Source organism: Pteropus vampyrus, unplaced genomic scaffold, assembly GCF_000151845.1.
Source record: "Pteropus vampyrus isolate Shadow unplaced genomic scaffold, Pvam_2.0 Scaffold47, whole genome shotgun sequence".
NCBI classification, from domain to species: Eukaryota; Metazoa; Chordata; class Mammalia; order Chiroptera; family Pteropodidae; genus Pteropus; species Pteropus vampyrus.
Window position 1 is genome coordinate 549,479 of NW_011888828.1, and position 17,899 is coordinate 567,377.

Sequence of the window (17,899 nt, forward strand, 5' to 3'; positions counted from 1 at the left end):
GCTTTGCTAAATATCCTTTTGAAGGAAAAGCATATTTGAGCTCTTATTCTCAATTTTTAATAACATGCAATAGAACTGGGATGGAAAGTCTACTTCTAGAGCCTCTGGGAAGCTTTAAGTATCATGGGGTAAGAGGTCTGACCTCTACCTGGTCTGCACTCCAACCTCTTTCTACTTAAACAACTAAACCAAAAAATTCTCCATTTGTATTTCTTTGTGCCTCTCCTTTCTTGAAAGATTTCCCCCCATTTTTACAACCTGCAGATCAGGCTGTCAAAAGTATTAGTATTGTTGGCCAGCTTAGGAAGGGAACACACCATCACCCGGGTGGGGTGAAGGCCACGAGCTGTTCCTGTCTCCTCTCCATGCTTAGTAGGGCTCCTAGGCAGTGTTCGTCACAGTAACTTTCCTTTTGTTAGGCAGCCAAGAAAAAGCAATTACATTTCACAGCTGACGTCAGCCAACCTCCTGGACTGACGTGGGCAGGCTGTCTCACAAGCCTCAGCGTAATGCTGCTCCTGCCCTTGAGAGATGCAGCGGGCTGCACAAGTAACCAAGTTATCCGCTCGGCCACCTGTGTATGGTTCTGCCAATCCCTGGGCTGGGGATGAGGAGTTAAACCTATGTGCTGCTGCCGTCCTCAGGGTGCCCCATTAGCAAAGCCAACACTTGTTAGTAGAGCACTTGTTTTATCCTCCAAGTTACCTAACAACCAGAATATACCTGTATCAATGGGGGGTGGGGTGGGGTGGTGGTGACCTTTATCTTACTCTTGGAGACAGGACAAATCTTTTTATCTTTATCACTTTACCAGTTGTGATAAAATGAGAAGGTGAAAAAAAGAATGCCCTGAAATGTGCTTACAGTGATATCCTGATATCCGGCTTTAGTGAGCAGCCTGTATTACCTTTCTGGCCTCCACCACTGCCCCAGGATGTACATCTCTTTTGGGAGAAGAAAGTAAACTTCTGTGTATGCATAAACTTGATATCAAAATGACACATGACATTTCAGCTGCAGTTACCTTAGGTAGATGCAGCCCCAAGGCAAAGCATTCAATTAAAGAGAGAATGTTGTCACTCTGCATGGGATGACAGGAATGGAGTGTGTAAGCCCCTTCCTAGTTCCCAAGGCTGGCTGCCAGGAGCTGCTGGACCTCCCAATGAAGCTGCAGCCTGAGGGAGACCAGGGGCTACAGCATGTCTCTAATCTTTTTTCTGTACCAAATGCCTTTAAGCCTCAAGCCTCTAGCTGTGGGAGGGGGAGGATGCCTCTGCTTTCTGACCTTCTCTCCCTCTCTTTGAAAGATGTATAGGACTTAGCTTAAACAGTTTTGCTTACTCTAAATACTGAGGAAGAAAGCCAATCACATAAAATGTACATGGCAACTGCCCCAGCCACTGGCTACAGGAGCAGGTTATGAGTTGCTTGGTGCTCTTTCATAAAAGAGCGGGGTGGGGTGTTGGTGGAAATCACAAAACCTTAAGAAGATTGAATGAAGATGAAAATGGACCAAATCTAGCTGTTTAAATTCTACTCTGATTAGAAAACATAGGGGTAGGAAGCAGGCAAAAGGAGTAAACTAGTTAATATGGTACCAGAATTGGCTGCAAAGCAACTCTGCTGCTTCACGTTACTACCGCCTTTTCTTTCTAAGGGTATAAATCCAACATTTTCCCTTTAAAAGAGAAAGTAAGTCAGGAGTAGGATGTGAGCCTAAACTCAACCTCGCTTGTAATTTTGACCAACTCCATCTCAAGACAAAAGCAGCAACAACTTCACAGCTGTTTATGCTTTATAGTATAAAGCTAGAGGAGGAAGACACTTTGAGTCTTAAATAAGTGCCAGGTAGATGCTGCACCAACTTAAAACCTAATAAGGTTGGAATTATTATGAGGAATGTGAATTTCAGAAAGGGTCACACAGTGAGGAAGTAGAGCTGTAATTCAGACCCAGCTTGCTTGATACCATGGCTCACAGTATTTTTAAGGAAGTGCAGTGCCTGGGTTGTGGGTAATGCTCAACCCTGTTTCCCTTACCCTGGCCCTAAAAGTCAAGTCTGCTCTGTAACAGCACACCCCATTTACAGTACAGAAAGGACATGTGACTTGTCTTGATCACTTACTTCCTATAATATGTGCCTAGTTTTTCAGTGTCCTTTGTTTTGATAAATCACTAGAAGAAACAAACATGCTGACCTTATTTCCATTTCACTAAGGTCTGATAACACAGGCGGGCAATAAAAACCTTAGTAAACAGATATGGCTTACGAGAATGTGAGAACTACTGGGAAGAGGATACTTCTCAATAACAACTTGAATCCTTTTTAAAATGAAGATATAGAGTTGGTGACAAAGATGAACTACATCCTAGAACAAGGTCAGAAAAGTCAGGAGTATTTAAGCTTATAGAAAGAAGGTGTCAAAAGAAAATAAATGTACACTCAGAACTCTATACTCAGTGAAAACCTCCTTCAAGAATGAAACAAAATAAGGACATCGCATACAATCAATACTGGAATAATTTCCTACCAGCATATTACTAAAATTCTTTAGGTATAAGAAAATAATACTTGCAAAACAGATAAATTGTGATATATCCATATCACAGAACCCTGGATGTCAATGAAAACGAATAAACTACCTTAGAGATGCTGCAAGGATTCAAGAGCAAAGAAAGTGGTAAACATATTAGTAAATCTAAATATATACTGACTGTATATAACAATAGTAATAATGTCCCGGGGCTTTTTGAAAATATATTCCATACACAGAAACTTCAGAAAAGAGGGTATCTAAATGGCCAGTAAACATGAAAAGGCAGTCAACTTCATTAGTTATCAGGGAATGTACATTAAAACTATAAAGAAATACCATTACGTACTCATCATATTGAACAACTGAAACTCATACATTCCTAGTGGGATAGGAGTAAAAACAGCACTTTAGAAAACCACTTTGTAGATTCTTAGTTGAACACATGTACTCTCTCAGGTATATATTCCATAGAAATGTGTGTTTATGAGCCCCAAGATACATATATAGGGATATTCATAAGCCCAACTGGAAACTACCAAAATATCCAGCAAGAGTAAAACAGATAAATTGTGAGATATCTGCATAATAGGATTCTACATATCAATAAATGAGCATAGCCACATACAATGTGACTCAATCTCACAAAAAATGTTGTATAAGAATAGCTGGAACAACAATAAAAATACACCAAAATGATCCCACTTACCTATAATTAAAAACAAAACTAAACTTTACAGTTAAGGGATTCGAAATTAGGTAGTAGAATATAAAGACAAACATGGAAGAAAATACCAAAAACAATTAGGCTCCTGAGGGGAAAGAAAGAAGGGAAGGAGCGGGGAGGAGATCATGATTGGGAAGGGTCAACGGGAGGCACTTTTTGGGTGTGGGTATGTTCTTGACCTTGTTTACTATTTAATGAACTTTCCTATTTGTTACGGTTTACTATCAACTTTTAAAAACAGAGGATTTAAGTAATTTCAACTATGGGAATGCTCGTGTAAGTGAGGAAACAATTATTCATGCATATGGAAAATCAAACAAAACTGGGTTTAGTGATTCTAACTGGACTAAAAAAAATACATATTTGTGATTTAATAGAAGAAATAATGAAGGAAATTTAACTGATCAAGTATTTACTGAGTATGTACCAGAAGCTTGGAAATTAAAAGATTTATCTCCTAGAATTTTTCAAGGAAAGAAAAATTCTGGCCTAATCATTTAAATATTTTCATGTCATCCAGGAAAATGGATGAGAGATCCGGAGGCGCGCCTGGCCCTTCGACGCTGCCTTTGTTAGGACACAAGCTGTCCTCCCTCGCTGGTTCTGTGCTGGACTGCATTAAAACTGAGCGCACGTCACATTCCTAAGGCCGAACTTGAAAAGAGACAGAAAATATGCTAATTCTATCCTTTGAAACTTAAATCTGATTTTTCTGATTAGATGCAAAAGACTGAGATGATGATTCATGATCATTTAATAAAAAAAAAAATCAGTAAAATAAAAAATTAAAGAAATTGTTTTATTTTTTGGGTTCAAGTAATCAACTATTTATTGATGCTTGGTATATGCCTAGCAGCATTAATTCAAGGCAAATGTATTCATTAGTTTCATTCATTTACTATTGAAATGAGACTGTATCTCATTGATCTCTTAGTAGGATGGCGGTATTTCACTTTTCAACAATGTACACTGATATGAGAGTTGGGAAAAGTTTTTACTCTGAACACTTGAAGTGAACTACATAATGACCCTAAATGTTTGAAAGAAATTTTTTTCTTCCTTTTCTATTAAAAATCTTGTAAGATTACCCACATGTAACCTTAGCTCTTGAAAGTAGTTGGTTAGTGAAAATCATTATTACAGCATATTAGTACACTGTTCTCCATCACCTTGGAAGAGACAGAGACTATCTCAGGAGTCATGTAAGATCCAACGTGCTACCCAGCAGCCTAAAGAGTCCTCTATCCATTTCGAAATGGTTATGACAATAACAAAGCAAAAAGGAACAAAAAATAAAAGGTAACTTGTAACGCAAGTATGGAGAATCTAAACAGAAGCTACTGTGGTAACCCACAGTAGGGTGATGCTGGTGGGTCAGCCTATAGCTCTTACAGGGTTTCTTCCTCACAGAGAGTCTGACAAAGGAGGGTCCACGATCATCGAGTTCAAAACAGAGTGGCTCTGTTCCCACCAGTGTGAAATGTTTGCTATGTCACAGATCATTCTCATTACTTTGCTATTGTCCCAAATCATTATGTCTCTCTGCAGAAGTTAAAGACTGTGCTATTTACAACCTGGAAAGAAAAGAGATCCCTTCTATTTATAGTCTTTTAAAAAATAGACTTTAAGAAGGAAAATGGTGCTGTAGGGGAATTCCAGAGATCAGTTCCTCCACTGAAACAACCACTAAGCTGGGGGAAAAAACAAAAACAAAAAACCCCAACTTTTTGAGACACTAGAACCTGAAAAGACACTTAGAGGAATGCTTGATGAAGGGAGGCCACTGAACTTTGGTGAGAGAGCAGCAGATGAGAACCATCTACCACCCCCATTCCTAGAATGGCTGGCTGGAGCCAGGGTGGGCAGTAAGCCTGTGTTCTCCAAAAATGTAGGGCTGTGCATTTTGTCTGGTTTTGAAGGTCCTGGAGGGACTAGAGCAGATGCTTGCCTTTGTTTTGTTCCCTCCCACTCCCCGCTAGGCGGCTTTCCCTAGGATGGCTATTGTAAGATTTGAATAGACATTTACCCCCCTCTCCTTATCCCTTTTTAAAGATCCAAACATTTAAGGAAATCCCTGTCAGGTCACAGGCTGATTAAAGAGATAACGAAACAAATTTTAGTGGCCACATGCTACAAAGAAGATGACTGCAGAAACAGTTCAGAAAAGTCCCTCTACAAACGGATGACTATCCCTGAGGAGGGGGAGAATATGATTTTGATAATACTCAAATGTGCAGTTCTCAAAAAATTGTGAAGCATACGAAAAACCAGGAAATGAGACTCATTCACCAGAAAAAAAGAATTCGACAGAAACTAAACTATACCCAAGGAAGCCTAGACACTGGGATTACTAGGCAAAGCCGACTGTTTTAAGTATGCTCAGGAGCTAAAGGAAAAACCATGGACAAAGAACTAAGGGAGCACAAAAGAAAAGCAAAAATCGACCAGCGGAACTACATTTAACTAAAAAGCTCTGTATAACATCAAAATCAAAATGAAAAGGCAACCTACAGGATGGGAGAAAATATTTGCAAACCATATATTGACTAAAGAGTTAATATTCAAAATATATAAAGAACTTATACAACTCAATAATAATAATAAAAAAAAACAGATTAAAAAATGGGCAGAGGAAGTGAAGAGACATTTTTTTAAAGAAGATATCCAAATGGCCAATAAGTACATGAAAAGGTGCTCAATATCACTAAGCAGGGAAATGCAAATCAAAAACCGCAGTGAAATATCACCTTGCACCTGTTAGAATGGCTATTATCATGAAGACAAGAGATAAGCATTGGTGAAGATGTGGAGAAAAGGGAACCCCTGTGCACTGTTGAGGGGAATGTAATTTGGTTCAGCCACTATGCAAGAGGGTCTTCGAAAATTAAAAACAGAACTACTATGTGATCTAGCAATTACACTTCTGGGTATATATCTAAAGGAAATGAAAACAGGATATTGAGGAGATATATGCAATCTCATGTTTACTGCCGCATTATTCACAATAGCCAAGACACAGAAACAACCGAAGTGTCTGTCAATGAATCATCAGATAAAGAAGCTGTGGTATATATATACATTAGAATCTTACTCAGCCATAAGAAGAAAATCCTGCTATTTGTGACAACTGGAATGACCCTTGAAAGCATTATGCTAAGTGATATAAATCACTTATAAAGATGTAATCTCTGACAGCAGCAATATAATAGAGAAAGAGAGATGGCATGTTTATATATTATTAGAATTAAACTGGCATTATTCAAACTAGGTTGTTATAAGTTTAAGATGTTAATTGTAATCCCAAAGGTAGTCTCTCAGAAAATAACAAGTAACCATGATTGGCATGAAAATCTGATAACAGGATTGAAACAAGAACCTTTGAATCCAGGTATGGCCAAAGACCATCCACCCTGAGAGAAGGCTAAATGAAGTTTCTTATAGAAAGGGGCTGGATGTCTATTAATTGCAAGTTAATGAAAACATATTCTATCACTTAGTATCCACAGATAGCCACCACCCACCACCATATCCTCTCTAAGAAGAGGTATTTCCATTGCCTTTAAATCTGGGCTGGTCCAATGACTTCTTTAACTAACAGAATGGGGCAGAAGTCACACTGTGGTAGGCAGTCTCTAAGATGACCCCAAAGTTCACTGTCTTCTGCTATTAACGGTCTGTGTAATCCCTTCCCCTTGAGCGGGGCTGGACTCCTTGACTTTCTTCTGAGACAAGGTTATAATGACTATGGCTTCCACCTCAAGGCTATGATCATTGTGCTGGGGGAAGCAAGCTGCCGTGTGCTGAGCAGCCCCTGTGGCATGGTGAGGAACTTCGGCCCTAACAAGAACCGAAGCCTGCCAAACACACCACGCAGTGAACTTGGAGGTGGAGTCTTCAACCCCAATTGAATCTTGAAATGACAGTTCCAGATGACACCTTAAACTGTAGCTTTATGAAATACTTTGAGCCAGAGGCACCCACCTAAGTCACTTCTAGATTACTGACATAAAGAAAATGTGGGATAACTACTTGTTGTTTTCAGCCACCAAGTTTTGTGGTAATTTATTACATAGCAATAGATTATGAATATAAGATGTTCTGAGACTTCTAAGCTGAAGACTTCTCCTCCTTCCTCTTAGAACCTAGCCTTCATGCTATGAGAAACCTACGTCATATAAAGAAGAACCAAGGTACTTGTGCAGACAGCCCCTACTCAGCCCCTGCGACCAGCTAGAACTAAGACTTCAGACCAGCCACTCCAGCCAACGGCCAGCCATTTAAGCCACTCTAGCCGAGGCCCTAGACAGCATGCAACAGAGATGAGCTAGCATCTCTATGCTTTGCTGAATTTCTGACCCACAGAATCACTGAGCAAATAACATCGTTGTAGTTTTAAGCCACTGAATTTTTTGAGATGGTGTATTATACAATAGATAACCAAAACCACCATTAAGAAGTAGGATTTAGTGTAAGAGGTACAGACCCCATAGGGTACAGGTCCGGGGCTTATGGACCAGTATACTGTACATTAGTGATTCCTTCATAAGTTGTGGATAAACTGGACAACTGGATGCTTACATAGACAATGGGGGTATATAAGGAAACATTTTCCCATGGCCGCAATCTAAAACCCTAAATCCACCAGTTAATGTCTTGGAAATGTGAGCTGTTGGTCAGAGATAACAGTTTAAGCCAGGCTGACTAAAGAATAAGAAATTTCCTGTGTGTCCTGTTGGAATGAAAAATGCCCTAACTAAAAGGCTGTCTTTCCAGCATCAGTTAGTTATCTGCTCACCCAAAGGCAAAGAATCTGCCAAATCCCTGCCTCTATTAAATTTAAAAGAGAAAAGCTTTATCGAATTCAATGAATTAAAAAAATTTGAAATGAATGATAGCACTGTCAAATATTTAGAGAAAAAAACAGTACTAATCATACTAAAGTTACATTAAAAAGGAGCTAACATTGCAACAAACTTTATGACAGACAGCAGATGGTGAGTAGTGGAGGCTAGACTACTTTGGCTAAGGCTTCCTTCCTTAGAAAAAAGCCAATGAAGTGTCTAATTTTACAATAAAGGAAGTCATTGATATCAAAGCTTCCAGACTTCTCAGGAATATTATTAGGAACCTCATGATATAACCTATTCATTTTCCCAAGCAGAAGTGTACAATCACCATTTCCAATAGCCATAAACTAAGAGAAACGAGAATGGGGAGAAAAAGTCTCCAAATATGTGTCAACATTAGCAAGGCTATCCTGAGACTTCAACATGCGTGTTCCTGAGACACGAGAAGATTCAACAGCATGGACCTGGGAGGAGCAACGGCACTTGCCAATTGCTGTTCCTCAAATGCCAACAAGCCACTACCTGCTGGTGTCTCTAGCTTCTGCCTAGGAAACTTCACCAAAAATTCAGTTGCCCACTGTATCCAAATACTGGAAACTTGCTAGTGGCCTATTCAGAAATATCTGAAAATCATGCATTAATTAACAGTCACGTGATACCAACTGAGGGATGGGTCTAATGTACTTGATAGGCCATGTATACAAACTGGTACCTGATTCAGGTACAAACGTATAAATATAAAATCAGGGAATAGAGTCCCGAGAGAAGCTATGCAACAATGCTTTCAGAGTCCAGTTAAAATACAGACATCAATTAGCAAACATTTAGCTAATTTGTTAAATAGCAAAATAGTATTCTGTCATCACTGCTGGTCCGATTAATAATTATGCTGAAATTAATAAAGTTCTCATAAAAGCAATATTTTGTTTTATTTATTGTCTTTAAAAAGATATTCATCACAACAAAATCCTACTGGAACATGCACCAAAAAAAATAAAGGTGTATGATCATTGTTAGAATACCAAATTGAAGAAAGAGAGAAATATATAGAACCCTAACAATGTGCATTTAATTAGGAAATAATTTATCAAAAAATAAATTATGTAAAAGGATGACATAGAAACTATAAAAGAGCAAGCAATCTTTTTCCTTCCTTTCTGAGAAGTCCTATATTAACACATGCACATGTGGCACAAACTGGTTTGCATTTGGCAGGCTTCCTGTGTCCATTACCAGACAGATCTAGTTACAAATGTACCCTTCTTTTCAACTAGATTATAATGCAAAGAATAAAACTGCCTTCACCTCAAATGGAGAGAGATGTGTTGCAGCCAGGAATATAGGTGAAGTTTCTGGGGTCCATTAAGTAAATCTCAGCCATTTGTAGTTTAATGAAACAAAACTGTTATTTTCTGCCCACATATTATTTCATTAATCAGTAGTTCTGGGGTACAAGACCATTAATTTCAGTCCTAGGAAGCCACATTGGATCATACACGGCACAGGCACATTGATTTTTCTCACTGGTAGGAACTGGAGATGTGCCTTTAGTCATACAACTCTGAGCATCATGATTTAGAATGATCTCATTTCCACAGTGACTCGGTTACTCGCCCTATATTTAAGCCCTTCTTTTCTCCCCTTTTCTTTGCTTTTCTAATAGGTTTAAACAAAATGGCTATTAGTCTCTGACTTCAGTGATTTCTGTCATCAACCATTCAGACATTTTCCTCATTTCTCACCATCACTGTGTGATATCAACCTCGTACAATTTTTGGCCAATGGCCATATTAATTTTCTACTTGAAAGAACACAAATAGAATACTGCTTATGACGAAGGTAGGAGGGGGAGCTTGGGGAATAGCTGTTCGTCTTGATGCATAGTAATTAGCTTTGCAAACAGAAACAGTAACATGATTGGATCTGATACCTAGCCAAAACTGCCAAAAGAAAAAAAAAATCATCTTGCTGATGGTACTGAGTGGCTTTTTAAATAGTGGCTATCGACAGTTATATTTGGCTTTTTGGAAACGGTATAAGCAGTGTGACATCAGAGATCTTCTGTTTCCATGGTGATTATTAGAGGTGGCATTTCAAATGTGGTTAGGTTCTACTGTATAATTTCTTGCACTTTACATCATAAGAGAAAAAACTGCTTTGCTTCATCTTAACATTTTTAAAGGAAAGAATGCTGATCATCCAAGTAAACATCATGGCTTTTAAGTTGATAAGATTTGTTAATCCTTAACAGATATGTGTTGACAGATGCTACAGGAGTAAGCTGGTGAGAGATACTGAAGCACTTGGACTTAATAGGGACTCATTAATTGCCTAGACATTTAGCAGCTATTAACTTATTTCCTGAAATTATTATAAAATACATTATTTTATAAACTGTTCTTATATTACCTATTTAACCCATTTTACACATAGGAAAAGATTATTTTCTTACTCTGAAGCAACTAATGCTGAGTTGCGAAACTGTCTAAGTAGGGAGTAAACTTATCTTCCTCTGCAGTTCGGGACAACCTGCAGGGCGAGGGCTGAGTTAGCTGTCCAGCCCAATGTGAATGTGTCTCAAAGGCAGAGGCGGCATCTCGTACTTCGTCCAACTGCCCTCTCAACCCTGGTAGGAGATACTTAATAGCCAAACATTTCATTTTTGCTTTAATTTTCACGTTTAGAGTTGACAGTTAACTTTAAAACAGTCAGTTTACTAAGAATTATATATAGTTAAAAAAAATAGAATGAATAAACGGTAAGTCTCTTTAAGAGAGTGCTTCATTCAACTCTGATAAACAAATTTTCAATTTTCTCATGTAGCTATAAAGTTTATCTTTTAAAAAATAAGTCAGTGATAAAATATAAATATCTTCTATAAACAAAATATATTGAGGTAATGTAGATTAAAAACTGGTTTTTAATAGGGAAAAATAGAATGCATGGAGTTTTTCTGACTAGTGATTCAAATCAAATCTACTGTGTAGTTAATAATATTGATGAGAGGCAGAATCAAGGAGTATAAATCCAAGTAACAGAAAATATGCTGGCAAGATGAAATCATAATGAATCAGAATATAATTTTAAAAAATTCTACATAAATGCATTCTAGTTACCATAACTAGCATGATAAATGATCTGTCTCTTCCTTACCCAAGGTACTGGTTATGCGAGGGCAAAATATCTAGGCCACTACTGTATACGAGTTTTACAAAAGCCTACGAAGCAGAACAAGAATGGATTTACAAACTGAGGACGAGGTCAGAAAAAATTGTAAGACAGGTCACAAAGTACCACCAGCAATGACTGAAGTTAACAAGTGTCCACAAATTACTAAGAGGATTCAGCTACCTATGGTAAAATCATCATTTTTATTGTCCAGTACCCAACCTACAATGAGAATGAGATCAGCTACTGATGAAATTAATGGGGTTCCTAATATGGTTTCAGAAAAGAATCTACATAAAATGTAATCAGTAGAACAACTGGTCATGTTGAGAACTAAAAGAAATTAAGATACTAAGGGGCAGAATTCTAGACTGTAAAAATTGTAAAAGATAACAGCCCATACTTGTTTTTAGTAAGGATAAAGATCCATGAAGATCAACTAAAATTATCCAATATCACAAGAAGAGTTACTGATAATACAGAAATAGACTTGAACCACATCCCATCCCCAAATGCCACATCTAATCAAGTATTATGAAGAAATGAAGCACACAAACATGGGTACTTTCACAAAGAGATTTTCATTCTAAAGACCAGCTTATGGAGAATAACTGACTTTTTACAAAAACTAATTCTGTCTCTGTCTCTCTTAAGCGCGCACGCGCACGTACATACAATCACTGCACTGAAATCAAAAGACCAAAGTCAAAATGAACAAACACGGAAGGGGAAAACATAAAAAACGTGTTATAAAAATAAACTTTAAATCTGCTCTCCTTAAAGTTATGAATAATGGACATCTCAAGTAGTAGCTTTTTCATTTGAATGATCAGATCTTGAGTCAAATGGAAAGTCAAAGCCCTAGGTGGCTTCCCTGATAGAAAGTGATATTGTGCTTATAGACCAGAGTGACAGGAAGTAATGCTTCCCTTCTCCCACAGAACTCACTATAGTTCCAAGGCGGCCTTCCAGGGATGTTCCTATAGAAACCCCCTGACCAAAAGAAACCCCCTGTCCAGAAATCTAGTAGTCTAATTGTAGGAGCTGATAAGGAGAAAGGCTCTTCCATGTTATTTTTAGCAAGTCTCTTCTTGTTATTTTAAAAATTCTATAAGCAGGTGATCTGAAATTGAGCTATTATTTAGATTATGATAAAAAGCTAGAATGAGTATGGATGCTGATTTCTACTTAGAAAGGCACCCTGCTCATGAAAGGCAGAAACTGAGGCTCTTATGGGCAATTGAAATGTGACCTCAGGTAAGTCAGGGGCCCTCTCTGCATGTAATTTCAAAAAAAAAAAAAAAAAAAGAGAGATCATGAAGGCAAATGAAATAATGTGGAGAAAGGATAGAAAACCAGTGCTCTCCATTCTAAGGTTAATTAGGTTCCCACAGATAACCAGAAAATCACGTGATTGCACATTAGACTTTGAGAGTACAGGCACTGCCAGGGTCACAGAGAATCCTCACCTTAATAGAAGAGAATACTACATTTAGAAGAGGATACTAAAACCCTGCTACTCAAAGTGCGGCCTGAAGATAATCAGCATAGGTATCGCTGTGAGCTTGTTAGAAATGCTGGCTCTCAGGCCCCCAGCCCAGGCCTAATGAGTCAGAATCTGCATTTTAGCAAGATCCCCAGGTGATGCACAAACACATTAAAGCTTGAGAAGTACTGTACTGAGAACACTGACTGTGCTCCAGCAACACAGGCTACTGAAATTCCAAGTGATCTCAGCCCTCCACAGATGCATGTGGACCAGAGGTTAAACAATTGAGAGGTAAACATTTTTTTATTATACGTATCACTACTAATCAGGTAAGCCTCATTTAGTTTCTTCTTCTTTAGTGGGATTAAAAATAACAGGAAAAATGATAAAGCTAGCCATGTTAAGAAATGCTTTATTAATCTGTCTAAATAATGCCAAAAACCACAGTCAGATCAAATGATTAACTGAGCCTGGGTCATTACATTTTTATAATTATAATCATTAAAACCTGGGCAAGGGTATTGATATATGATTGGCAACAACTTCTTTTTTAAAAAAATATCATTTCAACTTTCAATTTCAGAAAAGATTATGTTCTTAGAAGAACAATCTGTCTTTAAGAATGCAGCAATCTAGTGAGAAAACAAATGCTGGAGGAAAATAACCTATATTTTGATCCTGGCTTTTACCATGTTAGGTTCTTTTGGAATTAGTAAATTTTGTAAGGATACAATGCTAAGGAGAACTAAAAGGGTGTATACATTATTTCTTGTTCCACGTATACCAGAATGTTCTTTTCATGCCTGCTTCTCCAATTATCTGATGCCCTAGATAAGGTATGGGGAAACTTCCAACCAGAGGAAAGCTGGTCCCCAGGAAAAGCCACTGAGAATAATATTTAAAGAACAAGAAACTCTCCCTGTAAACATCCTGTAAAGACAACTGATATTCTATTTTAATTTTCTGAATTTTGATAATCTCCACATTGGTTTATATTTTTCTTAGATCCATATCATCAAACTTCATTTTCCCAAAGTAACTGGGCAAAATGTACAAGAGAATAGTTGACCATGACGACTAGTGTGACAGACTGATGACTCTTGAGACAGATGGCGAGGAGACAGGATACAGGCCTTGCCACTCAAATGGAGTGCTTCTGAAAGCTCTATTCCACCACATTGCTTATAGGAATTTTCTTTGTGTTTGAGCTCAAGTCTTAACTACTTAGTTCTGTCCAGTTTGGAACATAAATAGGGGTAAGAGAGCTTGAGGAAGTTTTAAGTGTAGTACAAAGTTAAATATGTGAATAAATCATGAACTTTGCCTTCCTCCACTTACCTGATATAACAGCTATTTTCCCAGATCCATGTTCTTCTCTAGCTATTCTTTCTGCTTCCTCCATCAGCAGCATGCCAAATCCCTACAAGGGACAATGGAGACAGTTAAGAAGAAGTCATTAAGAGGAGTCTATAAAACAAGAAGGCTAATATTTAGTTAATTGTTAAAATAACAGTGATAAAAAACCATTTATGGGAGTAAGGAAAGAGGAACCATTCAGTTATATCAACAGTGCACTACAGCAGACTAGAAAAAAAAAAAAGAATAACTTTGCCACAAAAACCAAAAGGTATTTTGCAGATGATGTAATCTACTCACAGCAAGAGGGTAACTGCCTCTCAACTTCTGCCTTTTTAAACAAGTTCTAGGCAATCTCCAGGTGATGAAGTCTAGGGCATCTAATTTTATATGGAATAGCTGTCATCCTTTCAATTTCTAAAAGGCTTTGAAACCAGGCAATATTTGTAATTCACCAGTTTTGGGGTCTATGCTACATCCACCATTAGTGGCTTTAAGCCATTTCCCTGAAATCTGAGTTATTTATTTACTTTTTTAGGTTGTCTGGGGGGAGTGGAATAGTGTTCCACTATATGCCACATAGCTTGCATTTATGAAGTGCTTTAATTATTTCATAAGTGCTCTCACATTATTATCTCTTTTGATTCCATAATAGTTGAATCATTTGAAATTGCTGGTATTAAACCATTTCTAACTTTCAAAAATAGCATTTCATATGATTCAATCTAATATTATATCCACTTGACTGAATCTCAATTTGTCTCTTCCTCCTCCCGCCTCACATCCAAAGGGGGCAATATGGAGAGAAGCCATCTCTGAGCAACTAAAATATTGGTTCCTCTGTTTCTATACTTCCCTTTCCCCTTCTTTTGCTGTCTCTTCCTCTGCCTCCTTCCTCCCCCATTCCTTTTCTCTTTCCCTCTTTTGGCAATTTCTTAATTAGACTCAAATAGAAATGGAATACAGGATACCTGATGCTGAAATTTAGTAGGATCCCGACTGCTCACAGGGACTACACTTCCATACACGTGCAGCTCGCGGACAATGGAGACACCTCCAACCAATTCGAAACGGAAGGTTTCCTCTGAACACTTCCGTAATCGCAGGAGGCCAATCAAAATGTCTTGATCTGGGTCTTCGTATGATAAGAATGTTTCCCAGCCACCATTTGCAACATAATCTCTCCTTACCAATTCAATCTGTTTAATAAAAAAAGACAGTTTTTTTAAAAATGAGAGAACAAAGTTCATTTTTATAATTATATGTATTTATTTAGGCTAATAACCACACTTACGGATAAAGAATGAATAATCATAATAATCATGGATTGTGCTTCTTTTTACTTGTCTACTCTCGAATATCATCAATGAGTTTGTGCCTTGTCATGAACTATTATAAAAGGAAAACAATTTTACAGTTTCATAAATATGTGAATTTCATTAACCTTGAGATTCTTATAAGATTAATGCTCAGTAAATGCTTCCATGTCTTTAAATCTTTGATGCTCCATGAACAGTCTCTAAGGTAAAATTACACACTATGTCACATGTGTGGCTCTTGGGAGCACCTGAGCCCCAGAACTGTCAGGTCCTCGATGGTTTCATTTTCTGGTCCTTACCTCCTCCACTACTTTTTGGGGGAAAAAACATGTCACAAGTCACTTGTTCCTTGATGGCATCCCATGGGCCTTTATAATATTATGCCTAGTTATGAGATCAAAACATTAAAGAAAACCCAATCACTGGAGAGTGGCTTTGGGGGAGGCTTTTGTGGTAGAAATCTATATAGGCTTTTGATTTTCAACCCATCGTTAAGTAGCCTTTATACTTTGCATTAATATAAGCAATTTATAACAATATGCATACCACAGAAAATCCAAGCCTACATACGTGGGCATGGTCATGCACAGATATATTCTGAAAATGGACAGACTATACTCATAATGAGTTGGAAAATTCAGACTAATACTTATCTTCCTTCTTAACCGTTTTCTGAGTAACTGGACTGCACAAGAATTTTGCAAAATTAACTGTGCTTAAGTCTACTTTTTCCCTCAAAAGTTTCCAAATGTGAAAAATGTCGAACAATTCATGTCGAGGACAGAAATATCAATGCAGATCGCATCTATCTAGCCTTTCTCAAAGAGGGTTCCACAAAAGGGCTAAATCCCACAGAAAACTGTGCACACAGCTAGACATTAAAGATATATCAGAGAGACGTTAATTCATCACTAACAATGAATGCCTTCAGGCATTAGGCTTAAGTTTCATGGAGTCCCTATCTGTTGATAAGAGCCAATCATTTGATTGCCACAAATGGGCAATAATTTAACAGTTGTACACAGAGACAAGCAGATCACATCTAGATCTACCTGAAGGTAGCCACTAGTCACATGTGACTATTTACATTTGAATTAATTAAAATTAACAACTCAGTTCCTCGGTTGCACTAACCACCTTTCAACTGCTTAATAGTAATGTGTGACTGGCGGCTTGTACCACACTGGACGGCACAGATTACAGAACATTTCCAACACTGTGGAAAGTCCTACTGAACAATGCTGATCTCAAGTCCAGACCTGGTTTTCCTAACATGGCTCTTCTAAAGTCCAGCCACCCTCATACTGGGTTTTCCTGGCTTGATATCTGTATTTGATCCACGATGACGCTTTGCTCTTGGTTTACTCAATAACTTCTGGGTTTCAGTCCCACTAGTAAGAGGGTGTGGGTACAAGCTTGAAAGAAAGATTTACGAGCAGGATCCACTCTCTATATAAAATGACGAAACTAACCTGGTATGGCCGTACTTTGTGATGAATTTCTTGAATTCCAACCTCTCTGGTTCTTACATCTCGGCACTGCCAAAAAAAAAAGTGGGGGAGGGGAGCAATTATACCACCAAACTCTGGGCTCAAAATTACGTTTGGACACAATTTACATTGAGATAAAAAAAAAAACAAACCTGCATTTAAAAATGAAGCCGTCTTTAATAAATCTGAAGATAAGGAAAATGGAATGGAATTGTATGAAGTTAGTACAATATTGCTTTTAAAATAAGTTTAGAATTCAAAGGAGATCAATATATAATATTGGAAGAAATGAACTTATGTCCTAAAATGTGATAACAGTTTTACCCAGGGGATCTGACTGATATATCTGTATCTGTAAGTGCGATCCAAAACTATGTACACACAAGAGTAAAAAGCAAATTCCTAATTTTTAAGAACCTTCACCATTTTATGGCATTAATATTTTTAGCATCATTATATTTGTATCACTTTAGAAATGTCAGAGGGATGCTTTTTTTCCTTTTTTTTTTTTTAAGGATGGGAGGAAGGGAGGGAGGGAGGAAAGAACAAAAGAAAGAAAAAAGGTACCTTGACGCATTTATTATACAATCTGAACCACAGTCACAAATGGCTCTTTAAGGTTCCCTGGTAGACACAGAACTGCCTGCAGATGATATGGATGCAATGCCTAGTCTGCATGGCCAAGCATATGTGATGCGACTCTCACTTCTTCCACAACCCAGTGTGAATGCTACATAGGGTTTTGTTTTGTTGTTTTTTTTTTTTAATAAATGCTACTTTTTATAAATGCCTTTGGCCCAGCCTCAGTCATGTGGCCTAAATTTAGTCATGTGGCCATAAAATGCTGCAAGAGACCCTAAGAAATGTGCTCGCTGGCTGGACATTCAAGCTTCTAGGTAAAACTCAAGGAGTCTTATTTTTTTAAAATAGCAAATGGATATTATGGGTATTAGTAGTTTCATGAAAAGG

The 17,899-nt window shown here is 37.8% G+C and overlaps 1 protein-coding gene across 1 annotated transcript in view; it reads right to left on the bottom strand.

The window, feature by feature from the left end:
* The window catches only part of ELP3 (elongator acetyltransferase complex subunit 3), a 77,720-nt gene that overhangs the window by 7,307 nt on the left and 52,514 nt on the right, over positions 1-17,899 (bottom strand). The window contains exons 11-13 of the mRNA XM_011359340.2: positions 16,913-16,978; positions 15,093-15,320; positions 14,104-14,185 (exon numbers count right to left, since the gene is read on the bottom strand). Of these exons, the coding sequence (XP_011357642.2) occupies positions 14,104-14,185; positions 15,093-15,320; positions 16,913-16,978 (376 nt within the window). The remainder of the gene's footprint in view (positions 1-14,103; positions 14,186-15,092; positions 15,321-16,912; positions 16,979-17,899) is intronic.